Source organism: Gracilinanus agilis, chromosome 3 (assembly GCF_016433145.1).
Source record: "Gracilinanus agilis isolate LMUSP501 chromosome 3, AgileGrace, whole genome shotgun sequence".
Classification (NCBI taxonomy): Eukaryota; Metazoa; Chordata; class Mammalia; order Didelphimorphia; family Didelphidae; genus Gracilinanus; species Gracilinanus agilis.
In genome coordinates, this window is record NC_058132.1 from 630,398,288 (window position 1) to 630,425,756 (window position 27,469).

General features: G+C 38.5%; 1 protein-coding gene across 1 annotated transcript in view; it reads right to left on the reverse strand.

Moving 5' to 3' along the window:
* Window positions 1-27,469, reverse strand: part of SLC9A9 (solute carrier family 9 member A9) — a 729,976-nt gene that overhangs the window by 177,407 nt on the left and 525,100 nt on the right. Inside the window, exon 15 of the mRNA XM_044669458.1 lies at window positions 26,410-26,423. Within this exon, the coding sequence (XP_044525393.1) occupies window positions 26,410-26,423 (14 nt within the window). The remainder of the gene's footprint in view (window positions 1-26,409; window positions 26,424-27,469) is intronic.

Genomic DNA, 27,469 nt, shown 5'->3' on the forward strand with positions numbered 1-27,469 from the left:
CTCTCTCTCTCTCTCTCTCTCTCTTCTTATTTCCATTTCTTAGAATTCTTAATTTCCTTCGAAGATCAGCCTGAGCACTACCTTCTGCTCTATATCACAAATCCTTCCTTGATTCTACACTCTCTTGAAGCTTCTATTGCCCCCCCCCACTCCTTTAACTTGTATTTATTTTGTATACAGTGACATACAAACATGATGCCTCCCCTGCTACAATGGAAACTCTTTGAGGACAGGCACAATTTCATTGTTCATATTTTCCCATATAGCACAGTGCCTGGCACTTAGTAGGTGCTTAATAAAAGCTCATTGATTGAGAACAGGTAATTCATGAATCTATGTTGACTTGAATTACTCATTTTCCATGCTGACAGTGAAAATACAAATTTGCTCTAAATGTAAAAACTGGTAAGTGATAATGTACAGCTGTTCTTCCTCTTACATCCTAAGAAAGGTAAAAGCTCGAGTATCAAACGATACTAAATACACAGGCTTCATAGCCATTTAAGTGAAAGATGAAGATCACAAGACAGTGTGACACTTGTCCTTGTCCTTCTAGATTTGCCAGAGGGAATGTATCCCACGCCATTTTAAACACCATTAAAGATATCGACCTCTTTTGGTGAAAATCTTCCCAACACGAATCACATATGAAGAGTATCTTTCTTCAATAAGTGAAATAGAATATAATTTAATCTTTTTTGATGACTCACCAGCAGCATTAGGAACATCTTTGGTTATCTTGTCCCACCCTAATTCTGGGGAGAAGGGAAGAGGATGTTTTTTACTTTAAACTGATAAAAGTCCTCTTCAATTACGTCATTTCACTATGTTTTATGAAGTAGCTCTGGGTTCTCAATCAGTCAGTAATCCTCACTAGTTTTAGCTAAGATACATTTGGAACACTAATAAGTGATGCCTTAAATATGACAGCATGAAGTAGAAAAAAATTAAAACATTATAGGATATACTAAATGTTTTTACATGCTAAACCTAGAAGAGAAAATGGAGAGTTTATGTCCTAACTCTGTGCTTTTAAAAAATATCTGTCCTTGACATAAATCCCTGTATCTCTGTCTCTATACCTCACTGTATCTCCCTGTCTCTGTTTACTCTCTTAAAAGTAATGATCCAATTGCCAACTAATTGGGGAACCAACAAAGTTTCTAATTTTGGACTATATTCTTATCCTTAGAGCAGTGCTATCAAACTCAAATAGAAATGGAGGTAGAATATAAGGATCCCTATGAGCTCATTTTGTCTTAGATAATCACATATTAACATGACCTTTGTTCTATTGTATTTTTATATATTTTATTAAATATTTCCCATTTACATTTTAATGTTTTGAATCCTGTTTGACACTTATACTCTAATCAGGAAAAAAACTTCATAAGGTCTAGCCTACTAATTCTTGGGGAGCAAAATAAGCTTTTTGCTGTGTCCAATTTAATTAATTTTTGACATTTAGAAAAGAACTTAAAATTTGAAAATCTATTTACTCTGCTATCTCTTTTGAGCCTCCCAAAGTTTTGGTGAAGAAATGGACTCTGGTGTTGTGGAAAGGGTATTGGAGTTCAGAGGACTTGAGTTCAAATCCCACTTTAAAAAAACACAAGCCTCTGACCTTCTGTCTTAGAATCAATACTGTGTATTGGTTCTAAGGCAAAAGAGTGGTAAGGGTTAGGCAGTGAGGGTTAAGTACAGGGTCACATAGCTGGGAAGTGTCTGAGGTCAGATTTGAACCCAGGAATTACCAACTCTAGGTTTGGCTCTCAATCCACTGAGTCATCTAGCTGCCCCCTCAAATCTCACTTTGAATGCTTCCTACCTCTGTGACCTTGGGCAAGTCCTTTAACCTTCTTAATTCTCAATTTTCTCATCTCTAAAATGAAAGGACTGGACTATATGACTCCTGGAGTCTTTTCATACTCTAGATTTATTGCTATTTTTGCTTTGTAGATTAGGAAATTGATTCTGAAAGAGACCAAGAGATGCCCAAAGTAAGGTAACTGGTAAGCAAATTAAGGGAGATTTGAAACCAAATTGTCCTGGTTAAAAGTCCAGCACTATTCCCAAAACCAATTAACTCTCAGTTTCTCACTAAGCATCTAAACAACAGGTCCTCTAATATTCATTATGATAGCTGGAATAGCAAGGAAGTGGAGACCCCAAGGAAGGATTGGTTGGTAGGGCTGGTCAAGCACCTAATTTAAAAGGAGGATATCAGGGGTTGTCCTGGAAGTTTCTTCCAAGCCTTCTTACAATAGGGGAATTCAAGGAATTCCTTTATCTCTAAGCTTCTTGGAATTGATTAAATACGGGCCACCACGATGACTTAGTGTACCAGGGACTTAGGCATGGCTAAACACGGTGTGGCTGGGGAAGGACAAGTAGTAAATTTTATCCTTGGCTTTGTACTTTCTGACTCCCATTTTAAGATCCTTACATAGCTCATTCTCTAGAAAATTAAGGATAATAAAAGTACTAGATTTTTAGTGGTCACTCAAGGTGAACTTAACTCTATCCTGAAAAGGTGAAGCTTTCATTCTTTCTGGGGCCAGAAGCTGTCATTTCATTTCCTGACTCAACTATTCTAGCAGCCAGAAGGCAAGTAGCAGAAATCCATGGATGCATTAATTTATCCATTTTTGCAGAGGACCAGATCAAAGCCAAACCTGATCAATGAATACTTACTTATTCCCTAGGGAGAGATAATAATATCACCTCCTTGGTAAAGCCCATTTTAGAGACAAGTAAGTTCCCATGGCAGGATTTTGTTCTGTATCTCTAATCAACACCAGTGTTATAGTAATAGAGAAAAATATCATCCATATCTATGTAAAGATCCCCATAATAACATAAATTCACTCTTATGGGAATCAAAATGAGCTAAAAAGGGTCAGAAAAACATGATACATTCTATAGCCAGAGCACATTCATAGAATACGGTATGAGTTCATTTACAATAATTTGAAATTATTATAGAATATCTAAATGGATGGATCCTGTGATTTTACTGATTTGGATGTTCTCTGCAAAAATGAAGATCACCAGATAGCCCCACCTGCCTAGCCAGTGTAACACTTGTCCCTTTCCTTTAAGAATTTGCCCAAGGGAATTCATCCCATAAATATACCCTTTTAAACACCATTAAAAAATATTAACCATTTTTGGTGGAAATCTTCCCAACGTGGATCATGCACAAGGAATACCCTTCTTTCACAAGTGATGCAGAGTGCAGTTTAACCTTTTCTTAATGACCGAAATAAATCATTAGGAAAGTCTTTGGTGATCTGGTCCTTTACTAATTAGAGGAAGAAGGGAGAGGATGTTTTTGACTTCATGAACTCTGGTAAAGTCCTCCTCAGTTGCTTCATTTCCTGAATCTTTATAAAATGGTTCTAGGTTTAATAAATCAATAATAATTTATTAGCAACCCATTCCAATGAGATGTTTTGGATGCTTGAAAGCTACACCCTAAGGGAGAACAGTTTTGGGAGACCCTAATATGGTAGCTGGAAACTGGACCATTTATCTTTCATCTCAAGATAAGCCTAAATAACTTTGGAAATATCTTTCACTAGAAAGCTGGGCCACCGATGATGGATTGGCCAACATCATTTACAAAGTCTTCCTATGCTATGATCTTGTCTGGTTGGGTTCAACCCAATTCTACTATCCTGAACCATGATGTGAGGGTTGGATGATGGATTTTCAGTCATTTCCCATCAGTTACACCTTTTCTCTGAATGTGGGCCTGTGAATTTAATTGCCTCCTTGTCTGAGTGGCTCTCATCACCCATTCCAGGGCTTAGCTCTGGTCAGAGCAACTCATCATCAATGAGTAGCCCTCCATCTCCTCCTTGGTGAGCCTTCCTATGAGATAATATTTGGGGTACTACCTGTATTTTGGGGCAGTCTCTATTTAGATCAATAAGATATATGACTATAACTTGTGCTTGCTATTTTAAATTTTTTATAAATGTTTTATTTTAACTCCTATTAAGAAGGGTATACATTCAAATATATAAAGAGGACAATAAAATAATAATTTTTTAAAAAGCATGTAAGGGGAAACCAAAAGATAGGAAATTATAAATGATTGATTATATGTTACTATTAGGATGTACATCATCTAATATTTCTATATTATTTCTATATTACATACATCATCTCTATAGAATATGTAAAACATATCATATAACATACATTTTACATAATATAATGTACACATATATTTGTATTAGAATATATCTATAATATAATTTGAATATATCACTCATATATTAAATAGGCTAGTATTTAATATGATTTGATATTTAATATGCTATTCTTTAATATCATATTATATGTAGTATATTCAATTATTTCAATACATTATTATATAAGGTATATTATGTATAATCTGTTAGAATATATCATACATATTTATATAGTAGAATATATATTACATACATAATATATCTAGAATATATACATGATATATATTCTCATTATTTATAGATTGACATCCCATCCCCCAAATGTATATATTGCCTTTCATAGAGTAATCCCACATTATTCTTGTTTTCTTGAATATTTTTTGATACAATATTCTCTCTGCATGTTTATATATACACATACATGTGTATATATGCCTATATGCACATAAAATAATGACTTGAAATTGTTATTATGGTCTTTATCTTTGAAAAGTTGTGAACAATGTATTTATTTTTCTCACAGGGTTGTCTTTTTCTCTTAGGATTTTTTCCTATGTCTTCCCTTATTCCTTCTTAAACAGATGCCTTTAATTTGAATTCTTTGTGGTAATTATTTTTTCCAGTGCTATCATATTCCATTACAGTCACATATTATAATTTGTTCAGTTAGTCCTCAGCTGAAGAATACCTTATTTCTTTCCAGGTTTCTGTTTGTTTGTTTTACTATTTTGAAGAATGCTGTTAGGACTGTTTTTTTGGAGAGATTGTTCCTCTTTCCTTGTCGATAACCTCTTAGGGGTGCTATCCGAGAAGTAGCTGGGATGGTTATTTTCATACTTTGCATTTCCTTATAATGCTTGGTAGTAAAGACTTCACAGAGGGGCCATGTGTTGTTTGGGGGAAAGCCTGGCTCATGATAGATCTGCTTCTTTTTCAGCAGCCTGATTGGGGCATCAGAAAATTAGACTAGAGAGGGGATGAAGACTGGCAGCAAGAAGGGAGTGGTGGACATCAGCAAACCAAGTTCTGGGGCTTGTTGATGAAAGAGAAGAATAATATTACAAGTTGAAGCACAGACCTATGGTCCCACAACATCAATTACTTATCGTACTGTGATATAATGTAGAGTTAAGTCCATGTGTATGGCTGGCTGTCCTCTATACATGAACCACAACTTTTGTGCAGCTTCTGCTTCTTCTTTTTCTCTTAGTTCATTGTGGAGAATGCAAAGGGTTAAGTCCTCTTTGCCTTGTTCCCTTCCCCTCTAGCATTCTTGAGCAAGGTCAGACTGGGAGTCCAAATGCAGAGGAAAGCAAGTTTTGAGACAGAAGGCTGATCCAAACAAGGACATTTCCCCAGGTGTCTGTCTGGTTATTGCTAGAAAAAAGACAAGGAGTTCCCAGAATTCTAAGAAGATAATATTTCCCAGAATCTCTTTTGGTGACTGTCTAATTTCTTATGTTAGGTGGGCTTGACTTTCCCACGGGTAAAAACTATAACTGTACTCCTGTGGCATTGGGTAAGGGTTAGTTGGTTAGTTTGTGTGGAGATTAAAGAGGGACTATTGAAAGTCAGAAGACTGAGTGCTTTCATTTCCTAGTCACCATATATCTACCCCCATTTGTCAAGAACCCTCCTGGCATCCCATTTTTTCTTTCCGTTAGGCAGTTTTTCTTTCTAATAAACCCAAATCTTCTGGCATCCCCTTTTCCCCTCTGTCCACAATAGTTCATGTGTCATATTTTTATACCTTTTATTTTAAAATTTATTTACTTATTGTTTGTCTGATGTCTGCGGCTTCTTTTGATTCTTAGTGTGTATATATCTCGTAACTGCCCTCCCTCTTCTAATTTGTTGTTTTTAATAAGCTCTATTCAAGATACGAGATAACATAGCTTATTAGAATACTAGATAACATAGCTTATTAGAATTGTGGCTAAAATAAAATCTCAGGGTAGCAAAACTCAAGAGTTCTAGTGTAGAGCCATAGGACATATTCTGGCTATGGAGAAACCTTTGGAACATCCTTCCAGCATCTCGGATACATCCAGATAATTGAGGTTGTCAGATACACAGCATTCACATGAGAGTCTGCTATCTGTGGATCCAAACCCCTTTGCAGCCAAAGACATCTCACTTGAATTGTAGTATTTTCCATTGCTTGGATAATTGCACCTCCCTTGTCTTACAAGGTATTGCCTCCTTGGTTGCCTAATCATTCCTTCTTGGTCTCCTTTGCCGGATCATCTTTCCCTTGCCCACTAAATATGGATATCTGTCCCCACACCTCAGATGCCCTCAGTGAATTCATTAGTTTCTATGGGCTCAGTTATCTCTATGCTTGCAGATAACAGTTGCTCCTGATCTTTCTCTTCTGCATTCTAATCTTTCATTACCAGAGTCTGGATATCTTAGACTTAACAGGACCAAAGTAGAATTGATTCTATTTGTTCCCCTCCTCACTTTTCTCATTCTATTGAGGAAGCCACCATACTTTTAATTCTCTGCTTAGCAACCTTGGAGTTCTTATGCCAAACAGTTATTAATTTTATCAGTGTCACCATCTCAAGCCCTCTCCTATTTGTCTCTTTCTTTCCATTCTCACTGCCTCTCTCCTTGTTCAGGTCCTCTTACAGAGAATCTTAAAATAATCCTGCTAATTGATTTCCCTCCATGAGAAGCAGTGGGATAAATTGGGAAGAACATAAGTTTTAGTCAGAGAACCTGAGTTAAAATATTACTTCTGTCATTTATCACTTGAGACTCTCTTGAAATTTTTTGTAATGTCTTATCTAGGGATAAAAATGGGCTTGAACTTGGGATTTCATTGGATAAGAGAACTTCCAAGGGGAAGGAACTCCCCCTACGAATACAGATTGCCATCTCTGGGATTTATAGTCAATAGAGAGTTGCCTAGAAGTAAAGCAAGTTACATAACCAGAATGTATTAAAAGTGGGACTTGAGCCCAGTTTTCTGGCCACATCTATCATCACAGAGTTACTTCATTGATTTGTACATGTTTTATATATATTAATCTGTTTTCATACTGTGTTCCTGCAGAATATATACAGCTTGAGGGCAGAAATAATTTATTTTCCTTCTTTGCATCTCCAGTACCTAGTATGGTGTGTGGCACATAGAAAACATTTAATAAAAGTTTAAATTAAATTCATCTCTATCATGGACTGCAAAAGGGATTAAAATAAAACATAAAAACAATGCCCATTGTGTCTTTCCATTTCTAGATCCTTGCATACAGTAGTGCCCAATACACTCTCATAAAATTGAATTGAATGCATGGGTTTTTAATGTAAAAAATTATTAACACCAATTCCAGAATCTCTTTTAAGAAATTACAGGTGGACTTCTGAGTTAAGATGGTAGCTGAGTAGAAGCTGGGCCACTTTCTCTCCTTACCAACCAATATAGCATACATCCAAAGGACAAGAAAACAGAATCCAGATGAAAGAAGGGACCGCACAATAGGGCACAGTATGGAAGGTATGTGGGTTTTGGGCACTTCCACACTATAAGGGGGGGAAATAGCTCTCATCAAAATGCGAGCGGATCAACCCTCCCCCACCCCACCCACAGTACTAGAGTCAGAGGCTGTGCTCCAGAGTTAGAGTGAGTGGGGGCACAAAATCTAGCCCCTAGGCAGCTAGCTGGCACTACTAGGAGCTTGTCCCTGAGAGCAGCAAGACCTGAGATCCCAGGTGGCTGTAAAACTCAGACCTTGGACATGGGAGTGGGGCTGAGAGAGGCAGCAACAGCACCTAGCATGCTCAGACTCAGGGGAAAATCTCAGGTGGAGGAGCAAGCATGGGCCAATTCCCAACCTCTGGGAAGCTGGCTAGGAACACAGGGGATCCACCCTGAAAATAGCCAGACCAGAGACCCCAGGAGGGTCCCCAGAGAAGCCAAGAGACTCACAAAGCAGCCTCAGGCAAAAAACTGCTCCCTAACTCCACACAAAGAGAATCAGATTGCCTTACTCAGACTTCTGGCAGATAAAACATAATGATGTCAATCAAGACCCAAGAAATAAACAAGAAGACCAAGAAAAAAGCTCAAATACTTGATAACTTCTGCACAGAAAAAAACCAGAAAACATAGGAGGACAAACAATTAAAGACATCCAAACCTTCTCCCCCAAAATGAAAATGGGTCACAAGATCTTGAAGAGTTCAAATCTGAGATTATAAGGAAGATGGAAGAGATCTGGCAAGAAAATAACAGATTAAACAGCAGAATTTCACAACTGGAAAATGAGGCTCAGAAATCAAATGAATTGATAAGCAAACTGAAGACCAGAAATGACCAGCTGGAAGCTGTGAAGAACCAGATAGACGAAATTGAAAAGGAAAACCAGTCTCTAAAGGCTAGAATTTGGCAATTAGAAGCCAATGATCTCTCAAGATAGCAAGAACAAATAAAGCAAAGTCAAAAGACTGATAAAATAGAAGGAAACATGAAATACCTCACTGAGAAATTGACAGATCAATAAAACAGTTCTAGAAGAGACAATTTGAGAATCATTGGTCTTCTTGAAAAACCAGAAATTAATACAAATTTGGACTCCATACTAAAAGAAATTATTTAGCAAAACTGCCCTGAAGTTACAACAAGAGGGCAACATAGACAATGAAAGGATTCATAGATCACCCTCTACACTAGACCCAGAAAAGACAACCCCCAGGAATATAATAGCCAAATTCAAGAGCTTCCAAGTAAAAGAAAAAATTTTACAAGAAGCCAGAAAGAGACAATTCAGATATCAAGGAGCACCAATCAGGATCACACAGGACCTGGCAGCCTCTACACTAAAAGACTGCAAGGCTTGGAATATGATATTCAAAAAGGCAAGAGAACTGGGTCTGCAACCAAGGATCACCTACCCATCAAAACTGATTATATGCTTCCAGGGGAAAGTATGGGCATTCAACAAGATAGAAGATTTCCAAGTATTTGCAGAGAAAAGACCAGGACTAAATGGAAAGTTCAATATCGAACCACAAAAACCAAGAGAAACATGAAAAGGTAAATGAGAAACAGAGAGGAAGGAAAGAAAATTCTTATTCTTAAATTTACCTCTTTAAGGGCCTTAGTAAGATGAAATCATTTGTATTCCTATATGGAGAAATGTTATGTGTAATTTTCAAAAACTGTATTCACTATTATAGTAATTAGAAGAATTATTCATAGGGAGAGGTTGGAGCACTAAATGTTCTAAAAGGAGACGGGGTGGGGAAAAATAGGGGGGCAGTGAATAGTAGATGGCATCAAGAGAAACTTGAATGAATAAGAAAAATAGGATATTCTATACCACACAAAGAGAGCACGGGAAGGGGAGGGGATCAATACTATTATAAAAAGGAGAAGAAAAGAGCATTAAGAGGTAATATTTAAACCGTACTCTCAGAAGAATTAACCCTGAGAAAGAAGAGTAGCTATATCCATTGGGATATAGAATTCTATCTAACCCTACTGAAAAAGTCAGAAGGGATCAACCAAGGGGAGCAGGGGAATGGGGAGGTAAAAAAGGGAGGGGAGGAGAGAAGGGAGGGAATTCATTAGGCCTTAAAAATAAAAAGAAGGGAATAATAATGGAGGGAGTGGAAAGGGAAGTAAATCAAGGGAGGGGACAAGGGGGACTTGTCTAAAACAAACCACTTGTTTAAAAGGAAATAGGATAAGAAGAAGGGATAGAACTAGGAGAGGATAACAAAATGTTGGGGAATACACAACTGATAATTATAACTGTGAATGTGAATGGGATGAACTTGCTCATAAACTGGAAGCAAATAGCAGAGTGGATTAGAAACCAAAATCCTGCCATATATTGTCTGCAAGAAACACATATGAGGTGGGTGGACATACACAGGTTTAAGGGAAGGGCTGGAGCAAAATCCTTTGAGCTTCAAATGAGAAAAAGAAGGCAGGAGTGGAAATCATGATCTCTGATAGAGCCAAAGTAAAAATAGATTTGGTTAAAAGAGATAGGGAAGGTAATTACATCCTGATAAAAGGCAATATAGACAATGAGGAAATAACAGTGCTCAACATGTATGCACCAAACAGTATAGCATCCAGATTCCTAAAGGAGAAACTGGCAGAGCTCAAGAAGGAAATAGATAGTAAACCATACTAGTGGGAGAGCTAAATATTCCTCTTTCAGATTTAGATAAATCAAACCAAAAAATAAATAAGAAAGAGATAAGAGAGGTAAATGAAATCCTAGAAAAATTAGATTTAATAGATATGTGGAGAAAAATAAATAGGGACAAAAAGGAATACACCTTCTTTTCAGCTGCATATGGTACATTCACAAAGATTGACCATGTAGTAGGGCATAGAAAGATTGCAAACAAATGCAAAAGAGGAGAAATAATAAGTGTAACCTTTTCAGATCATAATGCAATAAAAATAATAATTAGTAAGGGCACCTGGACAGGCAAATCAAAAACTAATTGGAAATTAAATAATATGATTCTCCAAAACCAGTTAGTTAAAGAAAAAATCATAGAAACAATCAATAATTTCATTGAAGAGAATGACAATGATGAAATATCCTACCAAACTCTGTGGGATGCAGTTAAGGCAGTACTCAGGGGGAAATTTATATCCTTGAAAGCATATATTAATAAATTAGAGAAGGCAAAGATCAATGAACTGTGAATGCAAATTAAAAAAACTAGAAAGGGAACAAATTAAAAATAGCCAGCTATGACCTCAGACACTTCCCAGCTGTGTGACTCTGGGCAAGTCACTTGACCCCCATTGCCTACCCTTACCACTCTTCTGCCTTGGAGCCAATATATAGTATTGACTCCAAGACAGAAGGTAAAAGTTTTTAAAAAAATAGCCAGCTAAACACCAAATTAGAGATTACTATTAAATGAATAAATAAGACTAGAAGCTGGTACTTTGAAAAAACAAACAAAATTGACAAAGTACTGGTCGATCTAATTGTAGGCACTAAATGACCACACCAATGCAACTATCAATAATATGTAAATAAGTCTTGACTGATCACACGTGTTAAAACCAATGGAAATGCATGTTGGATATGGGAGAGTCAAAGGGGGGGTGAAGGGGAAAGTAAAAACATGAATCATATAAAAAATAAAAGTCTTAAAAAAAAAGAAAAAAGAAATTACAGATGGAGGGCATCTAAGTGGCTCAGTGGATAGAGAGTCAAGCCTGGAGACAGGAGGTCCTAGGTTCAAATGTGGTCTCATATTTGTGTGTACACAAGATATGTGATCCTGGGCAAGTCACTGAACCCCGACTACCTATCCCTTACAGTTCTTCTACTTTAGAACCAATGGTTCTAAGACAGAAGGAAAAGGTTTTAAAAAAAGAAATTAGAGATGCTGACCTGCTCAGGCTAATTGATGTACAAATCTTCCTAGAGACAGCTAGAGAGGCTAAATTTCTTACTCTTCTTTCTAGTCTTGTTCTTCCAGAATTCTCTGATTCTCCATCATGTTCTGTTCTTAAAACGCAGCATACTCACAGCGTGATTTGCCTATCCACAGCAGGTTGCATTTGAAATTGGTTAATTACTTCCAATATAGTCTGAGGTCAGATCAGACACAGACAACAAGTGAACATGATGAATAAATGCATATTTATAAAATGTGTAATGCTTGTTGGCTTGATTTACTGAATATTTTTTGGATACAACATACTTGATGGATAGGAGCTAACAACCTACTCAAAGGTAAGTTGAATGTAATTTTCCTGTTTAATTTAAAATTTTTTGGCATTTTGTTTATTTAATCTTGGGGAGCATTTTAATGAAAAGAAGGATGAAGGGTTAAGGCTAAAGTCAGTTTGCTTTTGTGTAACACTGCCCCGACTCCCAAGGTGAAGGAATAGGGGTGGAACCTTCTTCCTTTCTTCATTATCACATGTTAAACTACTTCTTCTTCCTGAGAAGCTAGTTTCTGAATATTTTGTTTTTAGAGAATTTGGTTTGATGAATTTTTGGTGTTTCATGACTGAAGTCCTTTTCTGAAGCCCTGCTGTGGGAGTGAGGACTCTGGGTTCTCCAAGGTCACACTGATGCACAGCAAGCTCCAATAGATTCTCTAAACCTGAAGAGCATTCAAGTATGGTCCAGCTGATGACTAGACTAGCTCAGTGTGGGGAGATATAACATCACCAGAACACTGCTCATTGGGTAATATTTTTTGTTTCTTATTTATATTTTGGGGGCACAACAACTATGAAACAAAAGGTGAAAAGCTGAAGAAAGAGAGATTTAGGTTTGATGGAAAGAAAAACTGCCTAATGGAAAGAAAAAAAAAGAGTCACCTAATCAATAAAGCCCCCATTATAGAAGCCCTCTGAGCAAAACCTGGATGATTGCTTGTTAGCCATCCACTTCTTATGAAAAGTCTTTTCCAATTCCCCTTGTTCTTAGGGTTCTTACTATAAAGTTATTACTTAGATACTTATTTTTGTATATGTTATATTTCCCCACATCCCCAGGTAGAATATAATCTCCTAGAGGGCAGGAACCATTTCCTCATGTACTCCTATAATTCCAGCATCTAGCACCAAACCTTACACATAGTAGGGAATTAATAAACTGCTTGTTATATTGGATTTGGGCATATTTTGATGCCTCCTTAGTCCTCAAATGGTATAACTCATAAAGATTTAGAAGATGTAGAGGGACTCTGATCTATATTAGGGGAAGAATTAGATACTTAAAGGCTTGCTGAGTGCCTGGTGGAATCAAAGATCCTTGATGGATTGAGGTGAGCCTCATCTGTCTTATCTCAATTCATCATTAATTTGGAGCTAATTCCCAAATGTCAAGTCTTTGCTTTTTAAAAAAATGCAGTTTACTCTCAAAATGGAAGAAAAATGAAAAACAAATGACCTTCTTTCCCTTAAAATGGCCAGATTCACCTTTATTTTAACTTGGAATCTTCTCCCATGCCTTGTCAAGTTTTCTGTGCTCATTTTAAGAAAAGATAAGAATGGGGCAATGACATTCCCAGGCATGTACCTAGGTAGAAACAACATCATTGAAATAGTCAGCATTTATAGCTTGCCCATAAATGTCTTGAAATGAGAAGACATGGGATTATGTCACAAAGTGGAATTTCAGGACTTGAACAAGGAACAACTGAGTGGGATGATAATTGGTCTGATGGCTCTAGATAACCCCCTCTCATTTCTTAGATTGGCAGCTAGGTGGGATCTTAGAATATCTGTGACTCAGATTCTGTCTGATGAGCCACAGCTCATTAGTGTCTAACTGGGCTAATTGAATCTGCTAATGAGAGAATGCAAGGGTTAACCTCTAGCCTTTCATAGGTCTATTTATCATGGAATTCCACTCTTTCTCACTCATGGACAAAAATTAAATAACTAGATCTCAAAGCCTCAAGCTCTAGGCAGATATATAGACCAGAGTATCACAGATCTCAAGCTGGTAGTGACCTTATACATTGTCTAGTGCAAATCTGTCATCTTGCAGATGAGGAAACTGAGGCCCAAAGATACTTAAAAGATCACAGGACCATAGATTTAGGGCTAGAAGGAATCTTAGAGGCCATCTTGTTCCATCTTCTCATTTTATAGATGAGGGAACTGAATCTTATGGAGGTTTAGTGATTTTCTCATGGTCACTCAGTAAACATGCAAGTTTGGAGTTGAACCAAGTTCTTCTGACTTGAGAGTCAATACCCTTCCACCATGCCATGCTGCCTCAAGGAAGTAGCACAACAGGAAGATACAGGGTACAATACCCAACCAGTCTGCCCTAGGAAGTCTGATGAGTGGTCACACTTAACAAATCAGGGAGAAAAGACAGCCACAAGTGAGAGAAGCTCTTGAGCTTGCTGCCTCATGGATGGGCAGATGCTCAAACCAGTTAAATTCAAAGAACATTTATTAAGCATTGACTATGTGCAAGATACTGTGCTTGGTGCTGGGGATTCAAAGACAAAAACAAGACCAACCCTACCCTTAAGGAGATTATATTCATTTGGAGCAGGAGAGAGGAATATGGCATCTATACAGGTAAGTAAATACTAATTATGTATAGACTAACACAAAGTAAAGGCAGAGGGTACCAATGACAATGGAGACCAAAATGGTTCTTGCATAGAAGGGGCCATCCAAGCTGTACCATGGGAGAAGTTATAGTCTTTTCTGTGGGGAAGAAGGGAGGAGAAAGTGCCTTTTAGACTTATTCAAAAACATAGGAGCAGAATGATTTTGTGATGGCAGGTGGAGAACTTTAAATGTCATTCTGAGGACTTTTTATTTTATCTTAGAGGCAACAGGGAGATAGTGAAGATTTTAACATGGAGAGGGAGCTGACATAGTCAGAAGTATTTTGGAATATCAATTTGGCAGCTTTGTAGAGGATAGACTGAAGACAGAAAAGACTAGAATCAAGGGAGAATGGTGAAGGGTCAAATAGGACTCGACTGCAATAGTCAAGGCAAGAGGTGATCAGGGCTTGAATAAGGGAAAGGCAGTAGGACTGTACAGAAGTGTCTGGTGGAAAGTGGAAAGGAAGATGTAGGATAGACAAGAGGTAGAACTGGCAAGACTGAAGAAATCAGAAGAGTTGAGAAAGTCCTAAAGGGTATGAAGCTGGCTAAGTAGAAGTATGGCAATAGTGTCTACAAAAATGGGGAGGGTGGAAAGAAGGATAGATTAGAGGGAAATAGAATGAGTTTTGTTTCAGATTTGTGAATGTTGAGATACCTATGGGACATTCAGGTGCAGATGTCCTGGAAACAGAGCAATGCAGAACTGGCGTTCAAGAGAGAAGTAAGGGTTGTGTATATAAATAGAGCTAGATAGATAGTTAGATGGATAGATCGCTCATTGGATGGATAGATCAATGGACAGAAGGATGGATTATAGGCATTAGAGTATTTAAGTGAGATAATATCTATAAAGTGCTAAGCCCAGTGCCTGCCACCTACCAGACACAATATAAGGACTTATTCCCTCCTCTGCTTGATCAGCATAGAGATGAAAGTTGAATTTATTGAAGGTGGTAAATTCCTTTAAGGAGGGAGGATTCAGAGGGATGAGGACCCAGAAAAGAATCCTGTGTGATATAAACACCTAATAGGTATTAAGAGGATGTTCATAGAAAGGCAACTGAAAAGTAATCATTAAAGCAAGGAAAACTAAAAATGTGCAGTCATAAAAATCTAGGGAGAAGAAAACATCCAGAAAAAGGGGATACTGAACAGTGCCAGAAACTGCACAGAAATGATATTGAATGAGAAATGAGAAAAGGCTTTTGGATTCAAAAGTTAAGAGATTATTGGCAACCTGGACATAGTGAGCAGTTTCAGTTAAGTGGTGTGATCAGAAGCATGGCTGCAAGAAATTGGAGTAGCAGGGGAAGAAATGGAGACAAGTGTAGAAAATCCTTTCCCGTTATTTAGCTGTGAAAGGGAGAAAAGATATAGAATGATAGCTTTAGGAAATGCCAGAGTGAAGTGAAGGTTTTTTTTTAAATGAAGGGAGCCCTGAGCATAGTATGTATGTAGCAGGCAAGGATCCCAGTGGATTAGAAGAGATTAAAGATTAGGGTGAAAGACCTATATGAAATTATGAAGAGTGAAACAAACAGAACCAAAAGAACATTATATGCAGCAACAGAAATATGGTTTGAAGAATAACTTGTATATGTCCACATCTAGAGAAAGAACTGATAAATAGAAACAAGGAAGAAAAAAAAATAATTAGAGGAAATATCTGTTCTGGAGAGAAGAAGGGGATGGAACAAACCGAAAAAAAATGTGGTGCTGAGCTTGGCCAGAAGTAAGCCAATCGTTATCAAAGATCATTATCCAGCCAAGGAGGTAATAGGGGATCATGAAGATAGGTTTGACTCTTATCTGTTGGTATGATCAGTAGAATTTAGCTCCATTGCTGCAAAGATATCAGGGCTTTAAACAGTGGGGAGGAGAAGATCAGAAATAGGTTATCTGTAGGAAGGGGCTGAACTTTAGACTTTACAGTTTGTATAGCTGTTGTACTTTGATGAATGTTCTGCAGGAACCCTCACTGGAAATATCTTCTTTCTTTGTCATGATATTTGAAAGTCCACCATTAGTATTATATTTCTTTGAGTCTGGGAGAGTTTTTTTTTTTAATTTTTAAGAGATTCCTATTCAAATACATTTTAATAACACCTTAAGCCATTATCAGCTGACATTTTCAATACTTCCATGGATCTTTGATCTCAGCACGGTAGACATTCTTTCCATTGGTGCTGATCCCAGCCCTTCCAAGTCTTCTCATCCTGTCTGAGTCTTGTCCATGTCTGCTTGTGATCCTTCAAAGAGGATCTACCCAATCTCCAGGAGATATCTACATCTCTTAAGATTCTGGGAGTACCAGTGTAGTGCTTCAGTTAAGACAGGACCTGCCTTTTTATGAGTCATCTACCCTCTTTTTACCTATCACATTTCTAGAAGATTATCCATCATGCCATATCCTTCTCACGGGCCATCAAAATCAGTCTACCAAATCTTTATAGTTATCCACAACTTGGGATTGAAGTCTCATAAGGTCCATGGCCATGCAAGTATCTCCAGGAGAATGTTGGAGTTCTAAAGTTGGGTTCTAAATCAGAGGGCATCTTGGAACCCCTCAAAGAGCTCTACATTTTTTCCAGCTATGATCTGGCCTAGATCATAGAATCATAGATTTAGGGCTGAAATGAACCATAAAGGCCATTCAGTCAACCTCTTTTATTTTACAAATGAGGAAACTAATCAGTGTCATATCCAACTAATTCTAATTAGGGAGGAAGTGGGGAAGGGAACAAACATTTATTAAGCACTCCCTATGTTCTGAGACATTGTGCAAAGCATTTAAGAAATAGTATTTAGTTTGATCTTCATAACTGCCCTACGAGGCAGGTGCTAATATGATCTCACATTTTACACTGAAGAAACAGACAGAAGTTAAGTGACCAGCCCAAGGTCACACAGATAAATGTCTGAGGTCAGATTTGAATTTGGGGCTTCCTCATTAAAGGCCCAGCACTCTATCCATTGTGACAACTAGCTGACTAGGACCCAGCTAATGCTCATGTACTGATTGAGGGGAAAAGGAGGAGAGGGAACTTTGTAGAGAAAGGCAGAGTAGAGGACAAGAGAAAAGGAGAGGAGAGTCAGCAAATGGAAAGGGAGATGGAGAAAGCAAAAGAAAAGGAGAGGAAGAGGGAGAGGGAAGAAGAGAAGGAGGGGCAGAGGCAGAGAAACAGACACAGACAGAGAGAGTGGGGAGAGGGGGGACAGAGGCAGAGAAACAGAGAGGGAGGAGGAGGAGGAAGGGGAGAGAGAGAGAAAGAGAGACAGAGAGAGAAAGAGAGAAAGAGACAGAAAAAATAGACAGAGACAGACCGACAGAGAGAGAAAGAAGAGGAGGAACAGAGAGAAGGGGAGAGGGGGACAGAGACAGACAGACAGAGAGGAAGGAGGAGGAGGGAGGAGACAGAGACAGGCAGACTGAGATAGAGAGAGAGAGAGAGCAGAAGTGGGGACAGATGCCACAAAGGAGAGGAAGGAGAAGTAGGAGAGGTAAAAAACAAATATCAATTTTTTCTCAGTTTTGCCTGGAGCCAGTTCTAGATGAAATTTAGGAAATTCAGGGCCTAGGTCTTTCTTCTCTTTAAGAAGGTTACTGTAATCATCTGCATCTAAACTGGGTAGGACATCCAAGATTTACTCTAATTATACCAGGCTGTCATTTCTAAGGTAAACCCTCCTAAGCTCCTGGTCATGAATTTAGTTTACCCCTTGGATTTACAGCAATAATCACAAGGGGCTCACAGGGATGAACAAGGGCACATCAGAGATTTTCATTTTTTATCTTGTAGCAGAGTTTCTATTTGGTGGAATGCCAAAGCCTTCCAGATCTGCATAGAGGATGATGGTGATGATGATTTTTGAATAGGCTAGCACTGATTGAAGAAAGAAAGAGGGAGAGAGAGGAGAGAACATAGAAGAAGGAAGGAAGTAGAGAATTGGAAAGAGAACAGGAGGAAGAGAGAGAGGCAGAGGAAGAAGGAAAGAGGGAGAGAGAAAGTAGGAGGGGAAGCAAAATGGGAGGGAGAGAAAGAGAATATGTATGTATGCATGTATATATATATATATATATAAAATTCTCAACATGGTAGAAAGATAATAAAGGAGCATGTAACTGGATACAGGAAAAGATGAAGGTGAGTGATGAAGAACAAAGACCAAGAACAAGTATGGACAAAAGAGAGAGCCCAGAAAGAATTAAGACAAACTGAAAAGCCTAGTTAAAATTTTATGTGTTGTTTTGCATCTTCAATGTAGCTTTTAATTTGAGGCAAGTCAAGCACCGTCTCTGTGGTATTCAAATGAAAAGGAAAATGAGACATTCATCCGATCCCTGGCTGTACTTGTACATTTTCCCTCCAGGTTTCTCATTTATAGAGAACATCCATCTGAGCTTTCTGTGCAGAAATATCTCCCATGGACCACAATACACCCACCTTTCTTTTCTTCTCTTCTCCACTGTTTGCTCCATCTTATTTAGATATTAAAATCTCAGGATGCTCTCACAACCGATTGAAGCCAAAGAATTCACGGAAGTTGGCTTTTTCTTGGCTGCAGAGCCAGCTCAGGAGCTTAACAAAAAGGCTCACTTTTCCCATTAAAAGCAACAAGACCCCTCTGATCATTATCACTTAGCACCTTCTGAAAGACAGTGAAATACGACCGGGGCTCAGGTTCATTGTGTGAATCGCAATAGCCTTCTGGATCATTTTATTTTTCTTAAGCCAGTGAGGGCATTGGGGCAGGGCTGTCCAGGGGTGGGTGATGGTGGAGGATTAATTACTTCCTTTAAAAACTGTCCTAAAAGCCTTAGCCTGAAAATTGGCAGTTCAAATAAGGAAAGATGACTGGATATTGAGAAGCCAAATGCAGAGCATTTTCCTTCTGGGAAAGGTTTGGAGGTGTCAAGAACAGGGGTTTGTTGAATATGGTACAACAGTCATAAAGACAAAGCTGAATTCTATCCTCACTCTCTTGTGGGGTAACATCCATTAATGGAATGTGCCAGGGAGCAGGTTGGCATTATATACTCAATCATTTTGAGTTCATTCTTAAGGGAGGGAGAGAAAAACGACCTATAGCTCAGTCATTTTTATAATGAGGAACCCTTCATGTCTTCACTCAAGGGTCATGCTTCCTAGATCTTCCAGAGGGGCTAATATTTTCTCCTTTCCTCTGGTGACACGCGATCCCTTAGGAGGCAGGGCTTGTTTAATATTTCAGGTTGTCTCCCCTATTAGAATGTAAGCTCCTTGAGGTCAGGGACTGTTTTTCATTCAGATTTGCATCCCCAGGGCTTAGCACAGAGCTCGGCATAGAGCCAACACATAAAATAACAGTTGACACGTAGGAGCCAAAACTATCAATAATATGGGAATAGATCTTGATCAATGATACATGTAAAACCCAGTGCAATTGTGTGGCGGCTATGGGAAGGGTGGGGGGGAGTTCAGGGAGGGGGAGGGAAAGAACATGAATCATGTAATCATGGAGAAATATTCTAAAAAATTAAAAAAGATAAAAAAAAAAGAAACGTAGGGCCAAGATGTCAAATCTAGCATTTTTCCATCAAGAGCAAATACATGAGTGGGGATGACTAGAAGAGAGTGTAAGAAATTGGGCTGGACAGCCCTTCAGAGCTCAAGATTGGAAAAGGTGGTTTTGGGAATCAGATTTAGTGGACTGGCCTTCATGTCCATCCTTCTTTGAGAAGCAAGGGGAACACAATCAGTTGGATGACTATCTTTTCATCAGCAGGATTTTTTTTAGTTATTTTTTTTCCTGGTGAAGTCAACTAAATCCCATTTCCTCTTGACATTTTTAGCCAGGGATCTCAAAGCTGTCAAAGTGCCATCTTTCAGTCCTTTTTTTTTTTTTCTTTACTCAGCTATTGGCAATAAGTGTGGGGTGAGTTGCTGCTAGTAACCTGGGGAATGGATTCTGTCACACTTTCTTGTGGCTAATGAAAATAGGCAGGAAAATATATTGTGCCCTTGCAGTGGGAGATAGTTCATCCTTCTTAGAATAAGGAAGGGTGCTGGCCTCTCCTGAGCCTTCCTCTGCAATAATATCATTACCACTGAAGACTTCTCTTTCAAGAAGGGTTACCGAACATGACTCCAATCTCACAATTCTCTTCTCCTGGTTTTTTTAAACCTTCCCCTTCCATCTTGGAATCAAACCTATGTATTGGCTCCAAAGCAGAAGAGTGGTAAAGGCTAGGCAATGGGGGCTGTGACTTGCCCAGAGTCACACGGCTAGGAAGTGTCTGAGGCCAGATTTGAACCCAGGACCTCCCCTCTCTGGGCCTGGCTCTCAATCCATCGGACCACTTAGCTATTCCCTCTCCCTAGTTCTAAAACAAAAGTTTGTTTTGACATTATAGAAGTAGCCTAATAAGAATGTGGGAAGTTCAAATGTAGGGGAAGAAGTTCACCCTGTAGTCAGTGTCCAAGTTGGGCAAACCATTTGGAAGTGTGGTTCTGATGGACAGATGGACTTGACAAACACTTACAGAGTGTATAGGAGTTGTGTAGAGACTAGATGGAAACAGAGTAATGAATTGGAGTCAGCAAACCATAGATGTGAATTCCTCCTTATCCTGGTACTAGTTGTGTGACCCTGGCTGCATTGCTTAAGTTTTGAGCCTCGATTTCCTCATTTATAAAATGGAGGCAGGGCAGCCAGGAAACATAAGGGATAGATTGTCAGGAAGACATCTTCCCAAGTTCAAATCTGGCTTCAGACACTAACTAGCTGTGTGACCTTGGGCAAGTCACTTAATCCTGTTTGCTTCAGTTCCTCATCTATAAAATGATCTGGAGAAGGAAATGGTAGATCCCTCCAGTATCTTTGCCATGAAAACCCCAAATGGGGCCATGAAGAATCAGACATGACTGGAAATGACTCAACAACAAAAGTGAGCAGGGGATTTGGGGGGCAGCAGATAAAAGGGTAATTTTGGAATCAGGAAGACTTCCAGCCTCAGACACCTTTTGGATGTGTGACCCTGAGCAAGTCACTTAATCCTGTTTACTTCAGTTCCTCATTTATAAAATGATCTGGAGAAGGAAATGGTAGATCCCTCCAGTATCTTTGCCATGGAAACCCCAAATGGAGTCATGGAAAGTCAGGAATAACTACAAATGACTGAACAAAACAAAAGGAGATGTCAATGTATCTATCTCCCAGGGTTATTAATTGGGAAGCTCAAATTAATTAATGTATGCAAAACACATTGCAAATATTAAAGCACTATATGTTTGAATTCTACAATTATTATTATTAACAGGAACAACAACAAGAGTATCGTGATGGAAGTGTGACTGGAAATCTCTACTCTGTTCTCTTGCTTTGGCAAATCTTCTCCTGGATTTGGGAGGCTTTTATTCTGCCAAGATAGAAGGTAATTTTAGCCTTCAGATAAAAGACACTTACAGATTGGGTGGAGGCTGAATAGATTAACTAATTTGACTGACCTAACAGCAAGTCATACAGACACCCCTTAAATAGAAGGGCTGATGTATTAGTTTATCAGGACAACTCGCTTCTCTTCTCTATGGGTACATTCTGGTCCCCTGCATGGGCAATTAGGGATTATTAGTACCAGGTACACATCAACAGAACACTTACTCCTTCAAGTGGATTAGCTGTTTAAATTCTAGTGGGGCACCAGACACAGCATCTTCTCAATGGCAGACAGAAGATGTTTTATGGGGACAAGAGAAATTTGTTACTGAATATAAAACAGTCACCGAGGCCTGTTTTATATGTTGGTCTGAAACTAGGGCTGATTGAAAAATAAATCCCACACTGTCAGGGGGACACTGAATGAAAAGTGGAAAATCTGAGGTCTGAAAACCATTGTGGTCAATAGACTGATGAAGGGACCGAAGTTAATACAATTGGAAAGAATTGAGCCCCTTCCTTCTCCCTGGATCGATCGGTGCCTATAAAAGGACTATAGGCAATGGATTTGTGTGTGACTGACCTAGAGAAGTGGTTTAACTTTGGGTCTTCACAAAATATAAACCTTTAGCTGTATAATCTTGACTTTGAAATCAAATTTTTATTCAAGGGGCTGACAGAGAGAGAGAGAGAGAGAGAGACAGAGACAGAGAGAGAGAGAGACAGAGACAGAGAGAGAGAGACAGAGAGAGAGAGACAGAGAAAGAGAGAAAAAGAGAGAAAGAGAGAGAGAGAAAGAGAGAGAGAGACACAGAGAGACAAAGAGATACAGAGAGAGAGACAGAGAGAAAGAGAAAGACAGAGAGAAAGAGAGAGAGACAGAGAGAAAGAGATAGACAGAGACACCGAGAGAGAGACAGAGAGAGAGAAAGAGAGAGAGAGAGAGAGACAGAGAGAGAGAGAGACAGAGACACAGAGACACAGAGACAGAGAGAGAGAGAGACAGAGAGAGAGAGATGCTGTATCATCAGTACATCTCTAACTGTCATTGGAAGATTTCTGGAGAAGAGCCTAATGCTCCTGGAGGTGAAACTTCAAGGAGGCTGGACCTGAGTATTGAACTTCATTGGTTCTCTGCCCAGATCCCCAGTCCTCAGAGATCTAGGCATTGTTCCCTCAAGTCAAGAGCCATAACACATCTGGATGATAAACCATGGGGAGACATAAGCTGCCTGGCCCTAGAGTTATTTCAGACTCTGAAATGAAGCCTTCCTTCTTCAGATCATCTTGTGATTTAGTTTGGTGGGGGAGTTTGCTTTGAATCAAAATGTCCTTGCTTAGACCCTTAGTTGCACACTTTTACTAGTAGAACCATCCCATTCTAATATTAACATGAGTACTTGAAGGTTCACAAAGCACTATTTATATATAAAAGTTATCCTTTTCACATTGCAGCTTTCCCCATCACAGTTTCTATGTATCATGGGTCGACATAAGAATTTAAATGGGATTTGGGGGGCATTTTGTGGAAGTTCCAGGAAGCACATAAAGGTCATCAGACAACCCAGAAAAAGTTTAGAAACTGAGAAGTGCATACTAAACCCAAAAATTCTCAATAAGGTACTGTAAACACCCCATAAAAGAAAAAGAAAACATTCAGACCTCTTCTCTGGCACAAAGGGAGAGACCCCAAATTTTATGTAGAATTTTCCAGATCATGGGGGTAACGTATCCTCCATCCCAGCAATGTGGAAAAAATAACGTCATGAGTATATATATATGTGTGTGTATGTACATTATATATGCATTTATGTACATATACATATGCAATATTGTTAATATTGTCTATTGTTGGAAAATATCACTGTTGTATATATTATTGTCATATATATTATTTTCATTAATAATAATTGCAGAATTCAGTACTTCAAGTGTCTTACATACATTTTCAGTATATAATCTTATATAGATTTTCAGTGTCTTATATACATTAATTCATTTGATATCTCCATTTTGCAAATGAGGAAATGAAGATTCAAAATGTATATATGCATCTATACACATATGTATGTGTATATAATTTGATGCTCACCATAATCCTGTGAGGTGGGTGGTATTAGGGTCTCTATAGATTAGGAAACAGAATCATTTGTGTCATACAGCTAATTAGCTTTGGAGACAGGTTCCAATTCAGGTCTTCCCTGACTCCAAGCCCAATGCCTTCCATTGTGCTTTCTAGTTGCCCAAGATCTCAAGCCTGTTCTAACCATCCCTCTTTCCAGAGCCTCGTCGGTCTAGCTCTCCCATCTTCTAGCTAGCCCATTCCTCGGCATCCTTTGGAATTCTCACTCTACTGCCAACAAAGTTCTTCACCTCCTTGAATGTCCCAATCTATCTTCCTCCAGCCTACTTGGTTTAATCTAAACCTGATTCCTCTCTGATGGCATGGCATCTCTTGGAACCTTCTCCACTACTGGCCGTCGCTGCTCCCATTGCCTCAGGACCAGTAACTTAGGTCCTTTTCCTGTGTTCTTTTTTCTTAACCTAATCTATCAACAAGCATTTAGTAGTGGATAAAGTGGTGGCATGGAAGCCAAGAAAACCTGGGATCAAATCCTGTTTCTGACACATACTAATAATGTTATTTTTAATGTTAAGAGTTTTCCCTCTGAGATCATCTCCAATTTATCTTATAGGAATCTTGCTGTTTGCAAATTAGACTATGAACTCCTTGAGAGCATGGATAGTTTTTGCCTTTTTTATATGCCTGGCTCTCTACACAATACTTGGCACATTTTTGTACTCATTTCAGTTGTCCCCAACTCTTCAGGACCACAGTTTGTTTGTTTTTGGCAAAGATCCTGGAGTGGCTTGCCATTTCCTTCTTTAGCTCATTCTAAAAATGTGGAAACTGAGGCAAAGAAGGTCAAGTGACTTGTCCAGGGTCACACAGCTAGTAAGTGTCTGAGGCCATATTTGAACTGAGAAAAATGAGTCTTCCTGACTCTATGCTTTCTAGTTGCCGTAGCAGCTGGCACAGAATAGACATCATAAAACCTTGTTAACTTGACCCTTAAATTAGTCACTAACCTCAGTGTTCTACACAGCTCTATAAGATTATTAATAGTAAATAATGTGGAGAATATTTGCAATAGTAAAGGCAGTTTTCTCACCCAGAAATTGTCAAACTCAAATGGAATCCTTGTCAGCAGCACCTTCGCTTAGAAAATCACAAATTAACATTATCCAAGTTTTCTTGCATTTTTATTTTGTTAAAAATTTCCCAATTGCATTTTAATCTAGCTTAGGCCTCCCAAGGGAGTTTTGCAGGCCTCTTGCTGTTGAATTTTGTCCTATGGTAATGACAGTGAAGGTCCAATCCCTAGTTTTCTTAGTCCTATCCCCCATCTAACATTTTTCCTCTTTCGAGGTCCATTCAATACACTATTACCATCATCTCCTTGAGGTCTTTCTCTCAACTTTTAAAATTAGTTAAGTAGCTGATATCTGATTATCCTTTTTTACCCCATTCTGTGTCATTTTTTTCAGATACATCTACTTTCATTTTTATCCTCTTTCTAGCAATCTGCTCTAATTTTCAAGGGCAACGATCTCCTCCTATTCATTTTAGGCACATGGGGACATGACCACAATTTGGCTCTACCATGTCTTGGAATTGTACCATTTCAAAATTCTTCCTTAGACTATACATTTTTTCTTTTCTAGAACTATCATTCTCTCACTTATATTCTTACTGTGGCTTCCCTCTGGGACTTTGACCTATTCCTATTGTCTTAGTTCAAAAAAACCCAAACCCTTCTAAGAAATGTATAGTCAAACAAAACAAAACCCCACAATGACCATGTAAGAATACATATATCATTCTGTGTCCTGAGTCCATCATGACTGTCAAGAGGTGGGCACCATTCTTCATCATTAGTCTTCTGGCATCATGATTGGTTCTATTTAGTCTTTCTATTAATCAATGCTCCTCTCTCTTTCACTGGCACTTCATTTCATCCTCTTCCCAACCCAGTTAAATATATATTCTCTAAGAGCTTGTCTTCAATCCTCTTCTCTTCCATATCTCCATGCTGTGTCTTGGGAATTTCTTTTCACTCCCATGGTTTCAACAATGTAGATATCTCTTCACAATTTATCTCTATTTCTGGCTTCTCTCCTGAGTTTCAGATCCACATTTCCAACAGGATATCTCTACTTGGTGTCCCATAGGCACAGCTAATGAAAATATATCCATTATAAAGTTATCATTCCTAATTAATCTGTTCTTCTAGTTGACTTCAATGCTTCTGTCTCTGATGCCAAGTATTTTACCCATTCTCTCATGTTTACTACCTGGTTGAGACTTTGGATTTTCTCTCTCTTTTTGCTTATGAAATTCAATCAATTACCCAGTGCAATCGATTTCATGTCCAAGATGTCCTCATTCATTGCCTCTTCTCCATGACTATAGCATACTACACTAGTATAGCCCCTCGCCACCAACTATGTGGACTACTCCTGTAGATTTGTGGGTCTTTCCTACTCCACACTTCTGCTTTTTCTTCAGATTGATAAGAGAAATATATGTGTATTTTTTTTTACCCATAGATCTAGTTATGCCACCCCGCTGCTCAAAAATCTTCACTAGTTCCCTATTGTCTATAGAATTTTAGTCCTCTTACTAGTATTTATGAGCCTCTACACTCTGGCTTGATTCTACCTATCCAGGGAACTTATATGATTACCTTCCATGTACCCTATACTCTTAACGTGGATAATTGTGCCATACCTCTTTATAAACAAAGAAATACTCATCATAAATCATGGATCCCATTTTTGAGCCCTTGATCAGAATTTGTTCAATATATGGACTTCCTTCTTTCCCTATTTTTGCTTGTTAAATTTCTATCTATGTTTCAGAGCCAGTATTAAAAGATACCTCTTCCAGGAAGCCTTTTCTTATTCCCCTAGTTGATAAGAACCCTTCTTCTCAGATGTACCAGTGCCTCTTTCTTTTGTAAATGTAGTGAACTAACTGATCAGACAGTGCTATGTGTTACAGCTATCCTTGTTACTGTCTTAGTCCCCTACAAGGCTATAAATTCCACAAAGGAGAAGACCATACCTCATTCAAACTTTGTATCTCCCCTAGTGCCTAGAATCAAGTAGACACTTAATAAATTCCTGATGAATTTTGCTTATAATTCTCTGATAGAACTTGGTAGTCTAATGGGTAAAACCCTTGGGCGCAAGAAATCCTGATGTGAATGTAGACTTATAACAGGGGATGCATATTCTCCTCATGAGAAATCACCTCTATGAATTAAGAATGGACTCCTGACAATGAGAATGAAACAGATGGCATGTGAATTTATGGAACTATCAGACTCTTTGCAGAATTACCAAGCAGCAACTTTGATCCAGCCTAGGGAAATGAATAAAAATCTGCATGTGGCCCAAGACTGACTTAAGCAAAGATAACTGTGAACCCATCCTTGCATGTTGCTTTAAGTGTTGTCAAGTGCTTGCTTCACAACAGTACTCTGGCATGAAAAGGGCAATCAATCAACTAAGTGCAAGGATCTTTATCTCCATCTTAGAGAGAAGAAATGGTTAAGCATCAAATTAATCTTAAAGAGGTTAAACAACATAGTTAAGTGGTGGAGCTGAGATGTGAATAAGAAAGAAAGAAAGAAAGAAAGAAAGAAAGAAAGAAAGAAAGAAAGAAAGAAAGAAAGAAAGAAAGGAAGGAAGGAAGGAAG